At 37.0% G+C, this 13,677-nt stretch overlaps 1 protein-coding gene across 1 annotated transcript; it reads right to left on the bottom strand.

Annotated features, from left to right (window-relative positions):
- Positions 1-12,341: 12,341 nt before the first annotated feature.
- LOC113237978 lies at positions 12,342-13,472 on the bottom strand. Its single transcript, XM_026474695.1, has one exon. The coding sequence runs from the start codon at positions 13,470-13,472 to the stop codon at positions 12,342-12,344; it is 1,131 nt and encodes a 376-aa protein (XP_026330480.1).
- Positions 13,473-13,677: the final 205 nt, after the last annotated feature.

Here is a 13,677-nt window from a genome sequence, read left to right as displayed (position 1 = left end):
GCAAATGTCCGGTCAGGTTGTCTGTTTACGTCGCGTGCACGTGAACACCGTTTTAAACAGCAAAAAATAGAGCACAAAATTACCTTTTAAAAACAGTTAAAATTAGTTAACGTGTTCGATTTATCGGCACTTACCCTAACGATGCATAGTTGAAATATCATTAAACAATATCTATATTCTAAAACTGGGTTATGATTTTTTTTTGATATCTCAAAAAATATTTCGTCACGTAGCCGCATTTTAGTTAGCCGACAGGTCCCATGGTGAGGGCTGACCTGTAAAAGACCCGAAACTTTGGTTTCTTTGAAAAAAAGAAAGCGATTCAGATCCGAAAAAATAGTTTTATTTCCTATGTGTAACAATCGAGAAAACCTAAGAACTCGACGGATTAAATTTTTGACCATTTTCCATTTAAGCACTTTTCTGTACAGGGGTCTATGTGGAAAGTTCATTATACGTCATTAAGCAGACATGGCGCCCTAATGAATTACTTAGTAACCAGCTTCCGACAACGGCTGACACCGCACCAAATGCCGTAATTGAAAATTGCCCGCTTTTCATCGTTTCGGCGCATTGGGACCGCGTTTTTATGTCCCAATTTTTCACATCGCCCCTTTCCTTCATTTTTCTGGCATCCTTCTTCGATTTAATATTCCTCTTTTATGGTGGAAAATGATTTATTATAGAGCCGAGCCCGGCGCGGCGTTGATATGGGACTTAAGCAAATTGTAGACGGTGTATCTGAATGTTCCTACGCAGATTGTCTTATTTTTTGTGGCACTTTATTTCATGGCCGGGCCCTTTTACGATTATGTCCTTGTCGTTACGCACACTATTTTACTACACAATTTGCTCACACTTTATTTCGTGAACGTCGAAAAAGCCTATCGAAGGCGGAAGGTACCTTCCCTACCCTACACGACGCTAAGGAGCCCCATAACCGGTAGCCACTATGCATCAAGTAAACCGTTCATTTACCGTTGTATGGTTATATATAACAAAAGCCCTAAAGTTGCGTGCACTGAAATACTAAAATTATTTTTAATCTTTTTTTCTTTAAATATTTGTTTTTTAAATTTAATGTAATGACCTAGTGAATAATTCTTTAAATATTTTTATTTACTACGATAAACGGCACGTTTTCTTTTCGAATTACTCTTCGAATCAACCCTTATGCCACTTCCAGACCAGTAAGCTAAATATTTTGTGGAAAAGTGATTTTATCAACTTACATATATTGCGTTCTTTATACACATTTATTTGTGTTGAGTACTTAATTTCAATTGATGATTAATATTCTTCAGATATTTTCAAAAAGACTTTAAATAAGGAAAGCTTTTATACATTTACAAACATATTTGCATTTCATTTTCTTTTAATCTATCTAAAATACTCTTACTATGAACAGTAGCAAAAGAACCGCAAATCATTTTGAGACTTGGTTTGCTTTATTCGTAAGCGTATGACTTGAAGCTCTGCTCTACTATCGCACGGTCTATAACATAAACTCTCTGTAATGAGTCGCATATTCACATAACCCACTAGAGTTGATGTACAGACCGGCGTAATGGAGCGGCGGCATCTGTCGCCAGATTAATGCCCAAAACGTGACCTGCCCGAGACCTATGGCTTTTTCAAACTACGCGTCAGCTTGCACCAGGACGAATCTTAGTTAATTTATTGGATAATTCTGTGCAGCAGCACATAGCTCCCAGAAGTGATGGCCTCTTCAAACGACTTCGATACTTGCGGACATGTTACTTTGTCATCGCATTTACTTGTATTGAGTCGGTTATGACATCACACATAAGTGTCGCGTCGCAAAGCGTGTAAGCAACTCCAAACAAACCTACATCGCCCAGCGACCCAAAACAACCTTGGAATATACAGGGTTAATTGTAAAATACTAACAACCTCACAGGACTATATTACTAACATCATAAACAACAAATTTTGTTCTATGACTTTTTACAAAAAATAATAAATTTATCAAAAACAAACTTTTAAGTTTTTGTTATACTAAAATGTGCCAGAACACTTTTTAGATCTGTACACGGAAGAAAGAATGTGGTCTGTGGATCTGTATTTTCAGCAACGCCTCCCGCATAATGTCACTCATAAAAATAATTTTAGTGGTGGCTGCGTTCTTTTACTACCTACCGCACAGAGTTATCGCCGTTTAGAGCGACCTATTTAAATATTTATATTTTTGTACGCAAATAAAAACTGATAAATTATAAAAACTCATGGAAAAATTATTGTTTATGATGATAGTAATATAGTCCTGCAAGGTTGTTAGTATTTTACAAATAACGCTATACATCTACATGTATCTATTTACATAATATTAAAAAGTTGTATTCAGTATTAAAAAGTGTGTATTGCCAGTGATTGTGATAGTGAGTGAATCAGTAATGAGGATATCGCAAGGGAACCAGAGTATCCGGTTCGGCATCGTCCTAAGAATTGCAAAACATAAGTGGCAATGGGCAGGGCACATTGCTCGCAGAACAGATGGCCTATGGGGCCGAAGAGTTCCTGAGTGGCGACTGCGTACCGGAAGACGCGGCGTGGGCAGACCAAGGTGGACTGATGATCTGGTGAAGGCTGCGAGAATCCGCTGGATGTAAGCGGCGCAGGACAGGTCGTTGTGGCATTCTTTGGGGGAGGCCTATGTTCAGCAGTGGACGTCTTTTGGCTGTAATGATGATGATGAAGAATATTAAAAAGTTGGTAATGATAAGAAAAAAGTCAAATGTATATCTTTGCAAACAATTTATATACATTTATATAACAATTTATATTCAGTCCACACTGTATTGTTCACGGCTTTCCTCATGATTGCCTCCAAGACAATACTGGTATTGCTTATTTTCGCCACATTCGCATTTCTAACTCTACATTGAACTGACGAATAGCGTATATTTTTTCCAAAACGGGCCAATTGATATATATATTGGGCGCGATTTGACAGATAAGCGACACGCTAATCCAGAGCAGCTGCAGTACCATTCAAAACTTAAACTGCAACGATCTGAGGGGCACTGCCACTGTGCCCGTCACGCTATAACGCCAACACACTCATAAGCCTGCTAGGGAAACTCTGTATCGCTGTTGCCATGGACACACACATAGACAATCACAAATTACACCCAAACTTTTTTTTTTGAGAAATTAATGTAGGCCATACAAATATTTCTCCTGCACGGGAATCGAATCCGGGACCTTTTGCGTGGCAGTCCAGCAAAGTAACAGTTCGGTCACGTTAAGTAAATAAGTTGACAAAGCCCATAATTTCACCAGCACTCTTATCATTCAAAACCGGAACGATGCAATGTGACCATTACTGCTTGGCAGCAAAAATAGGTAAGGTGGCAGTACTTGCCTGGACGAACCCTTTCACAAGGAACTCCACTAATACCAATTAAAACTGATGATTCCTCTACAGATAACTCATTTAAACATAGATTAAAGCACTGGATCACCTTGGTTAAATAATAATATTAATATAATAAATTGTAAGTTGACCAATTTTTAAAGCGACTATATAGGAAAATAATACGAATATAATTTGTATTTTTTATGACTTGCAAACATTGACTTACAATTAAAGTCAATGCTTGCAAATTTGCAAATGTAAATTTTACCAACAAAAACTGTCTATGTGTATGTCTGAATTTGAAAAACTAATTTACATTAAAACACATATAATATGAAACTAAGTATACTAATACTATTTTAACTGAACGCTAAAAACCAGACTCAGTCACACGTTTTAGATTCCTGCTTGCTCATACGCTCTAGAGATTTCGAGAAGTTTCAAAGTAGGTACAGTATTTCATTCGACAGCACAAATCATTCAATCATATACATCGCGATGATTCCCTATTCATTGCACGGAGTGGATGGAAGTCCTCTATACATGTTTATTCCTACTCAACAATGAAAGCACAATCGAACACCGGCAGGGGTTAACGATGTCTGTGGACTAACTTGTTTGGTGCTTTGAGACTTTATAACAATGCGACAGTAAATCATTCTGAGTTTGATTTGTTTTGTTCAAGCATAGACACAGTCAGGCGTAAAATGACCAAACGTCACTTTGACACATCACGTGATTGGCGATGAATACACTGGTTTGTTCGTTTAATTCTTAGACTTTTTTTACATCCTGTACGGTTTAATTGTATATTAATAGTAATTTTTATGTTATTTTTTTAATTTGCGTTCTTTGTATTCTCCTATAATCTCTTTTTGGCTTGCTAAGCACTTTATATTGTTTCATGTTGGTGGAAATTTGTAAAAGGCATTGGATTACTCATATTTAAGTATAACTACTATAATATCATATTTAACTATAATTATATTATTTGTCCGTGAATTTTCCTAAAATGTATAAATAAATAAATAAATAACGCATGAGTACAGAATCTACGTGGATTTTCATATAAGCAATTATGTGATACAAACCTGCTGTCTCTTCGGGAAAGTCGAGTCTGCTACTATGTTGAGAGGTATTTTTAAAACGCCTATAACCCCTTATTGCTCATTTTAAATTTCAAACTATACTAGCTTTAGGAGGACGATATTAAATTTGTTATGGGTTATTTTAACTGGGCCATAATTGTGAAGGTAGTAGACATTTGTAGGAAAGCAACGTGCTGAATACTTAATTTACAATGTTATTATATACTATTGGAAGTGTTGCTACACGTAGTAATGTGGTCAGTGCAAAAAGTTTGATAGATATATATCCTACACATCCTTGTGTAAATATAGAACTGCCTCCATGACCGAACAGTTACCGTGCTGGTCTACCACGCAGAGGTCCCGGGTTCGATTCCCGGGCCGGAAGAAACATTTGTATGGCCATCATTTATTTCTTTCGTGAGTTTGGGTGGAATTTGTGGTTGTCTACGTGTGTGTCCGCTATACAAGGATATATGTAGCACCCGCGATACAGGGTTTTCCCTAGTGTAGGCTATCAGTGTGTGAGTTATTATTATACCTACATATATATTAGTATATATAAATATACCTAAATAAAATTATGCTTACTAATAAATATATACATGTTACATACTAGGACGGTATCAGAAGATATTTACGCAATCCAGTTTAAAAAATAGAAAGCTTTTTGGAATAATGGATTTCAGACGGGAGTTCGTTGCTTAATTGCTAGTAGTTAAAAGTTATCTTATGCCAATTGATTATGAACTCGTGCGTTTGAAAGATTGAAGCTAAAGCAACTTCTCAATCATTACAATTTTAAGTTCAAATAAAAATTATATCCACATTTCACATACCAAAAAAAACTCCAAGCGTTTGAATCTTCCGCACATTCGAAATAATTCATCTTAAAATTGATGAAAACTCAGTTCAGGAGAAATTTCTCTGTAGATTGTTACTTTAATCTTTTATTCCATTCTTAGGGCTTCTTCCCGTCTTCATTAGTCATTCCTTAGAAGAGATAAAATGATTTATTAGGAGGGTAGTAGGGACTTTTTTTGGAAAGATTGATGTGAGTTATATGCAAATGGCGGTTTCTGTCTGGTATAGAACGTTGGCCCGTGTGAGGACAGATTTTTAGAAAGGAAATACGAATATGTGGGGCACATTTTATCGAGAACTGTATTCAGAATATAATAGAGCAATGAATTAACTTTTAGTAAGAGTACTGTGTCAATTGATTTATTTATATATATGTGTGTATTTTATGCAATCCTTGCATAATGAGAGTTCTTGAAGTCGAGCACCGTCCTACCTACTAGTTAATAGGTACGAGGTTTTAAGACCTAATTATGTATTTATTTAAACGTTATAGCACACAAAATAGTACAAATGAAGGACTTAATGCCATTAGGCATTCTCTATCAGACAACCGGAGAGCTAGGTACAGAATACTGAACAAGGGTGCATGACATGACAATTAAAAACAGATAAAATCAAAAGTTGTAAATAAATATGATACATAATTTAAACACAACACAACGTACGTTATGTAACATATAATACATGACTAACTATATCGTTACGTATTCAACTTATATATACAAATATATAACAGTGTCAGACTAACGGGATGCAGATTGAGCCTCCAACATGAAATTGCGAACTAATTGCTTGAAAGCTAGCTTATTCGGCGCATTTTGAATATAATGTTTATTGCATACAATACTTTTTCTACGTGTAAATTAAAATAATGAACCACGACTAATACTTTATTAACAAACTCGAACGAAAGCTATACAAACGCTACAAAACAAATATCAAAGAGAATAGAAGTGTCCGTGATGGGCCAGTATCTACCGCTTATGTTTTAACCAATCTAGAGTGTCCAGGTAATGTAGTGGTAAATTTGGTATTTTAAATTTTGGTATTTTGGTAAAATTTGATATTTTATATTGTTTTTAAATACTTCTTTTTTGCTAAATGATTACGCCTCTGTACCTGCTATGTAACATTTTGAGAAATATTTTGACAAAATAATTTTGACTTTAATAATTTCACAACTATAGTGACGTTATTTTGTTCAGGAACACTGTGACGCGTTTAAAGAGACTCTTTTAATTAGGAAAAATACGGTTTTTTTTTAAACTCGTTATAATTTTATGGACGTATGTAACTATAATTAAATTTTTCAGTTCGTAACGAGTACCATAGACAATAGAGTTTTGCCTCAGAACTAAAAAGTGGAAAAGGTTCTTCTAAGGGAAAGGCGCTTTTGTGATATGATTTATGAAATTATAATTGACAGTTTTTCTGTTTTTTATAATATCAAGTGGCGAAGCGAACAACTCGTGCACCTGATGGTAAGCTACACGCCTGTCCATAACAGTTGCATTGCCAAGATCTGAGGAGCACTACCACTGCGCCCATCACCTTGAGACATAAGTTGACAAGTCCCATAAACCTGTAATTTCACCAGCACCTTTACCCTTCAAATCCGGAACACAGTAATGCTGACATTACTGCTTGGCGGCAGAAATAGGTAAGGCGGTTGTACTACCCTGGACGAACTCTTTCACAAGGAGCTCTACTGCTTCTATATCCTAACAGATATAATGCTTAGTCCATAAACAATTGTACTATTTTTAAGTAACATATGAAAGTAGTACACTAATTTGAATACGTTATATATAACATCTTAATAGATGTTCCAAAAAAACTGACAACTTCAATGACATTGAACTTTTGTTAAATAAGTCTAAACAGTACACATGACTACCAAAACTCTGTATCTGCAACTTGTCAGTATTGCAAAAAACAAATACACCTTTGCATAGAATAAAGAATGGTAACTGAGGTTTCATACCAAGAAAAGTAAATTGTCGTGGAACTCATTATCCAGCAATATACTTTTTTCCATTAGGGTTATTTTCCAATGGCAAACCAGCTGTATGTTTGGTTAGGACGGGGTTTGTAATGAAAAGATAACATCCCTCAGCTGATGTTGGCCCCTATCGTATAACTTACTAGCGTATAAACTATGCTAGTTGCTGACAAGGAATTAATTGTTTCGAACTATAGGGATCAAAAGGAACTTAAAAACAAGCGAGTGACTCAAATCATGAGCTCATTCAGAGACACATATTACATTCAGCCAGTGAGTTAATCTTATATACCACTGAACGTAATCATCTTTATTTTTCAATATCAAGTAACGGGATGAACTAGTTTTGATGCCTACAAGACAACAAGCAAGCGACATTCCTATCCCTATTACACGCAGTACCACCTTTATATCGCAAAGATTTGTTTATGAATTTATATTATATCAAGTGCACGGTCGAACAAGTCGAGTGCCTGACGGTAAGCTACACACCTGTCAATAACAGTTGCAGTGCCACTCAGAGTTTAAAATCGCAAAGATCTGAGAAACAATACCACTGCGCCAGCCATGCTGAGACATAGTTGACTACGCCTCCATTTCACCAGCACCCTTAACCTTGAAAACCGGAAAACAGTGATGCTGACATTACTGTTCGGCGGCAGCAATAGGTAAGGTAGCAGTGCTTCCCTGGACGAACTCTTTCACAAGGGGCTCAACTGGTATTATAAATGTGAGGGGCACTGCCACTGCGCCCGCCACTTTGAAACGTAAGCTGACAAAAGCCATGTGCCTGTAATTTCACCAACATCTTTAACCTTCAAAACTGGAACACAACATTGCTCACATTTCTGCTTGGGGGAGAAATAGGTAAAGAGGCACTCGCTTGAGGAACTCTTTCACAAAGAGCAGTATTGATACTAAATTATGATATAAGTACCGGTAAACAATCACATTATGTAATTGATGGAAAGTTTTTAATTGATGGAAAGTTTGAAAGAAATTATACGGAACTATAGTCACGCAAATGCATTGCCGGTTGTGGAACATGCGATCTTAAATCTACTAAGCATATGATTGTGTTCGCTTTAACCCGTCGCGGACCCTAAAGTCCCTAATAATTTTGATACTGTACCATCGTAGAGCTACACGATGTCTCCAACGAACAGCTGTGTTTTCATATACCATTTTTTTTAAATATAATTTTATAAATTAAAATGTTTACATTTTTTACACATGTTGTTGGGTTAAGTTATCGAGTGTATAAGCAGAAATACAGACGAAATGTCATTTAATTTGTTTGAAAACTTCTGCTGTATCATTACGGTGACAACTGCGCTCCGATTGGCCAGCCCGAATTCGAAACAATTGACGGGTATCGTCAATTGTTTCACTTCAAATCGACCAGTATAACTTGAGCTTTGCTATAATGGACCTAAATTAAGAAATTACGAAATTTAATATTTAATTGCCGATGAAATGTGATTTCGTTTGTTTTGTAATTATGTAGATGCTGTTATTCCCACACCACAGAATGGAACAGACCCCCTTTGTTAGAGATATTATCTTTATTACAATAAATGGATAATATTTTTGGAATGTACGGAGACGTTCACACAGGTCAGTTGTCAGCGCTGTACTATTTCGGCTTTCTAATTTGTGATTTCAGCGCAAACGAGAGTTGATATTTAAAAGTGGTATCAGTACCATTTGACTGATAAGTTGCCAGGGATGAATGGCCCTTATTTCGTCTCTATTTATTTATTTATTTATTTATTTATTCAGGATATTCCACATAGCAATACACTATACATTAAATTTGAACATATTCGCTTAAAACTAAGTGCTTCTATAGTTAAGGAACATCACAGCATGCATACAAAAAAATAAATTGTTGTTTTTTGAAACTGTCGAGCATATAGTTAATCCTTCTACCTATGATATGATATACAGTAATTGATTTAAAGTTACAAATAAAATTAAATTTCAAAATTAAAATTAGAATTAAAAATATAAATTCAAAAATATAAATACAAATTTACAATAAAAAATTAATCGAAACATCATTTATGTATTTAAAATATCACACAACCTTCTCTTGTAATTATTTAACCCAAGACCAATGTCCAAATCATGTAATTTGGAAAGCGAGTTATACGTCCTGCAGAGCCTCGGCAAAAGAGCGAAATGACCGAGGTTCGTTTTTGAACCTACTACGGCAAAAAAGTTATAAGCGCTTTTCCTGGGTAACCTGCAAGGCGTATTGAATTGGAGCATATTCAATAACTCAGGGCAGTCTAATGAACCGTTAACAATTTTGTGCAGGAAGATTAAATCAAGTCTCTTTCTACGGTTGATCAGAGAAGTTAACTTGTAATGCTCGAGTCTTTGTGAGTACCCTGGAAGTCTCTCCGATTCTAAATCGCCAAATGCCAAGTGATATAAAAAGCGCTTTTGAACACTTTCCAAACGTTTAATATACACCTCGTAATGTGGAGTCCAAATGACACTGTTAAATTCCAGTCCAGGTAATACTAATGCTTGAAAGAGTTTTATTTTCGATGAAGACTTCTTGAACTCCTTAGCATTGCGCAGTACGAAACCCATCATCCTAAAACCCTTATTTACAGTTTTTTTGATATGTGAGTCAAACCGCAAATTACTATCTACTAAAACCCCCAAGTCCCGAATCTCGTCCACCGTCTCTAAATCTTGTCCAGCCATATTGTATTTATGTAAGTTATCGAACTTGTTGCGTGAAAAGCGTATGTGATGACATTTAGCTACATTTAATATCATTTTATTGGATGTACACCAATTACACAAATTATTGATATCTTCTTGTAGTAGTTCCAAATCCCTGGCACACTTAATTGGTTTTAATATTTTTAAGTCATCAGCGAAAAGATATACACTCGAGTTTTTAAAACAATTAATCACGTCATTAATAAATATGTTGAAAAATAGGGGACCCAAGTGAGATCCTTGGGGAACCCCAGACAGAGCTACAAGAGAATTTGAACTAAAACCGTTTACTACTACCTTAGAAGGCCGATAAGATAAGTACGACTTAACCCATTTAAGCAATGACCCATCAATGCCTGAAAGCGACAATTTGTTTAAAAGGATTTGATGATCTACTTTGTCGAACGCTTTACTGAAATCAGTATATATGGCGTCCACCGGGATTCGCTCGTCTACTAATTTAGATACACTTGATATGAACAACGCTAAGTTTGTAGAAGTTGATCTAGATTTAACGAAACCATGCTGATGCGCAGTAATAAAATGCTTCAGGTGCCAGACTAGATGCCTAGTGACTAATTTCTCCAGAACCTTACCAAATATCGCAAGAACGGAGACCGGTCGATAATTTGAAACAATATGACGGGCTCCTGATTTATATAATGGGATTATTAAGGCCTCTTTCCATAGGTCAGGAAAAACTCCGTCATCAAGCGATCTATTAAAAATTTGTTGCAAAGGAGAAGATAGAACTTCAGCACATGACTTAATAAAAATAGGCGGAATCCCATCACTACCAGCCCCCTTCCCAGCATCCAAGGATATCAAAACATTATGCACTTCTAGGCTTGAAAACGACAACCTACAGAGAGTAGAAGTGGATGAGGAGCCTGGAGGCAATAACAACGGCGAGTATTGTCCATGGGTGTTGTATACCTTACCAAAGTTTTCGGCAAATAATTCGCAAATAGCTGGACCACTTGAAGCCATTTTCCCATCGAATTCCATTTCTTGTGGATAAGTACTCTGACCACCCCTTTTATTTTTGATAAAAGACCAGAAAACTCTAGGGTTACTACTTATAGCATCTTCTATTTTATTTATGTAAGAATTGTAACATGTGCAGCTCAGCCGAGTGCACCTTCTCCTGAGCAGTGTAAATGACAAAACGTCCATGGGATTGTTGAATTTCCGCACTCTGGAATGGTATTTATGTTTTTCCTTAAGTAATCGGATCAAATCGCGAGAAAACCAAACGGGATATTTATTATTGTTACTCTTCTTTAAAGGGATGCATTCAGAAATCACAACTCGTAGATGATTGTAAAAAGATTGTACCATGTCATTTACGGATAAACATTTACTAAATATTTCATCCCAATCCACGGATCCCAATTCAGAAATAACTCTATTGTAGTCAGCCCTAAAAAAGTTCGGTCTAGCAAGAGTATTTACTCTCAGCCTAGGTTCACTAGCAACGTTAAGGCAGAAAGATAAAGGAGGATGATGGGCGTCAATCCTAGATAAAGCGTTGTCGTTATCCACTGCGCAAACAGTCCCGACAAACCCAGTGTTGGTAAGCACCAAATCCAAAGTTCGAGACTTATAATTTTGAACAGAATTGAATTGGTGAAGTTCATTACACGTAACAAAATCCAGAAACGCTGAATGCATCTCACTGCTAATACCAACGGGAATTGTGTGATTCTTACTGTCATGTTTTACCCACGATATGCCTGTCAAGTTAAAGTCGCCAACCATTAAGATATTATTTTCACCGTTTAAAGTATGTTGTGCTGCTGACATATGCTCTTTTAGTGTTTGTAATTGAAGAGGAGAAGGAAGGTAAACAGCACATATATATAGTTTATTTTTACTAGTTTTGATGTCAACACTAATCCATAAGTCCTCAATTGAACTTTCAAATAAGGTTAATCTCAATGCGTTAAGGTGTTTTGATACCGCAATTAAAACGCCTCCACCGTCTGCCCTATTATGAAACCGCGACGATTCACGGTCTCTTCTAAATACTGTGTAGCGGTTATCAAAAAGTTCTGAGTCATGCACACCGCTATTAAGCCAAGTCTCCGCAAGGACCACAACGTCATAGGTCTCAGAAGATATCTTTTTAAAAAAATCAATGGTCTTAGATTTCAAACCGCGAACATTCTGATAGTAAACACGTATGGGATTGAATTTTACATTAAAAAATTTAAAAGATACATGCGCGCTTCTAGAGAAACGAAAAAAAAAACAAATATTTAAATCACTTCAGAGACTTAAGTATATCTATATTGTTGATGGAAATACATTCTGATGATTCGGTTTTCCTCATAAAAATCCTGCCGTTGCGAACCCATACGAATCTGTATCCTATTTCTTTGGCTTTAATTCTAGCTGCCGCGTGAAGTGATTTGTTATGCACAGACAAATGTTCAGATACGTAGATGGGTTGTGGCTTTTTCGCTGCAATGCCGAGAAAAGCACTGTTCAATCTTTCATTTGGATTTTTCCTATTGTAATTGATGGTCACAGCCAAGAGGGAGTCCCGAATACGAACAGTGGTGAATTTGACAACAATCGAGCGGGGTCTGTTACTCTGGTTGTCTATTTTGGCCACTCTAGTAGCATGGAGAATATCAGTGTCAGCTATTTTACAGCCAACGACTGTTCCAAGTTGCAGCACAGTGCTGACAACATTCTCAGACCTATGCTCAGGCACACACTGAATTTCTATATTGTTGGATCTCGATTGCTGATCAATTGTGTTCAAGCGTTTCATGACGTCCCCCAAAGTGCTCCTTAACTCGACATTTTCCTTTTCTAACTTCTTTATTCTCGCCGACTTATCCTCCATAGATTTCTTTGTCTCTTCATAAAAATCGTTGAAAAAAGATAACGATTGCTGAAAGTTATTCATCATATCATTCATCTTCTGGAACTGTTCTGCGATCATTCTCTTAAATTCCTGGAAATCTCCTCTGGTAAAAACAGTATTGTCTCCGTCTCTTAGAGAAGAACGGAGTTGTTTAGCTTGTTGTGGTTCATTTGAATCAACATCAGGTTTCTTGCGCTGAGTGACGTTGTCGGTAGGAGAGTTGGGAGACCCGGTAGCAACCACGCGCGATGAAGGAGGCGAACCATATCCATCGTTATGGCATCGCAGAGGTGTGCTGGAGTTATCGCCCTTCGGGGCATTGCACAAGCACGCTGGGCATGTCCAAATTGCCCGACGCTCTTTGCCCGCTGCTGTTGAGGAGCTGTAAAAGCTGGTGAAGCGCTTATCACTCACACCTGCGCAGGCCAAGTCGTAAACGCTGTGGCACTTGCTGCATTTTAAATAGTCTTTACCTTTAACTACCGTGAGGCAACCCGCGCAGGACATCTTCGATGACATGTTAGCCTGACAGGCTATGTGTGGGCTAGTACCACCGTATTGCAGAAAAAGCGACACCACAGCGACACCTGTCGCAATAAATTGGCTTTTCGTGGTAGCGATCGCAGAGTAGCTTATAGCGATGGACGGGGTCGCACCACTGTGTCGCAAATTAAAATCGATACCAGTGTCACAGGGAACGCGCAAACGGTGGTATCAGTTCAGT

Source organism: Hyposmocoma kahamanoa, unplaced genomic scaffold (assembly GCF_003589595.1).
Source record: "Hyposmocoma kahamanoa isolate Upper Pololo Valley unplaced genomic scaffold, ASM358959v1 94, whole genome shotgun sequence".
In the NCBI taxonomy this organism is placed as follows: Eukaryota; Metazoa; Arthropoda; class Insecta; order Lepidoptera; family Cosmopterigidae; genus Hyposmocoma; species Hyposmocoma kahamanoa.
The sequence above is the reverse complement of the archived record's forward strand: the minus strand, read 5'-3'. Positions and strand labels throughout refer to the sequence as shown.

What these genes read in the sequence shown, in the direction of transcription:
- LOC113237978 (XM_026474695.1), bottom strand. Translation starts at nt 13,472, where the DNA reads ATGTCATCGAAGATGTCCTGCGCGGGTTGCCTCACGGTAGTTAAAGGT.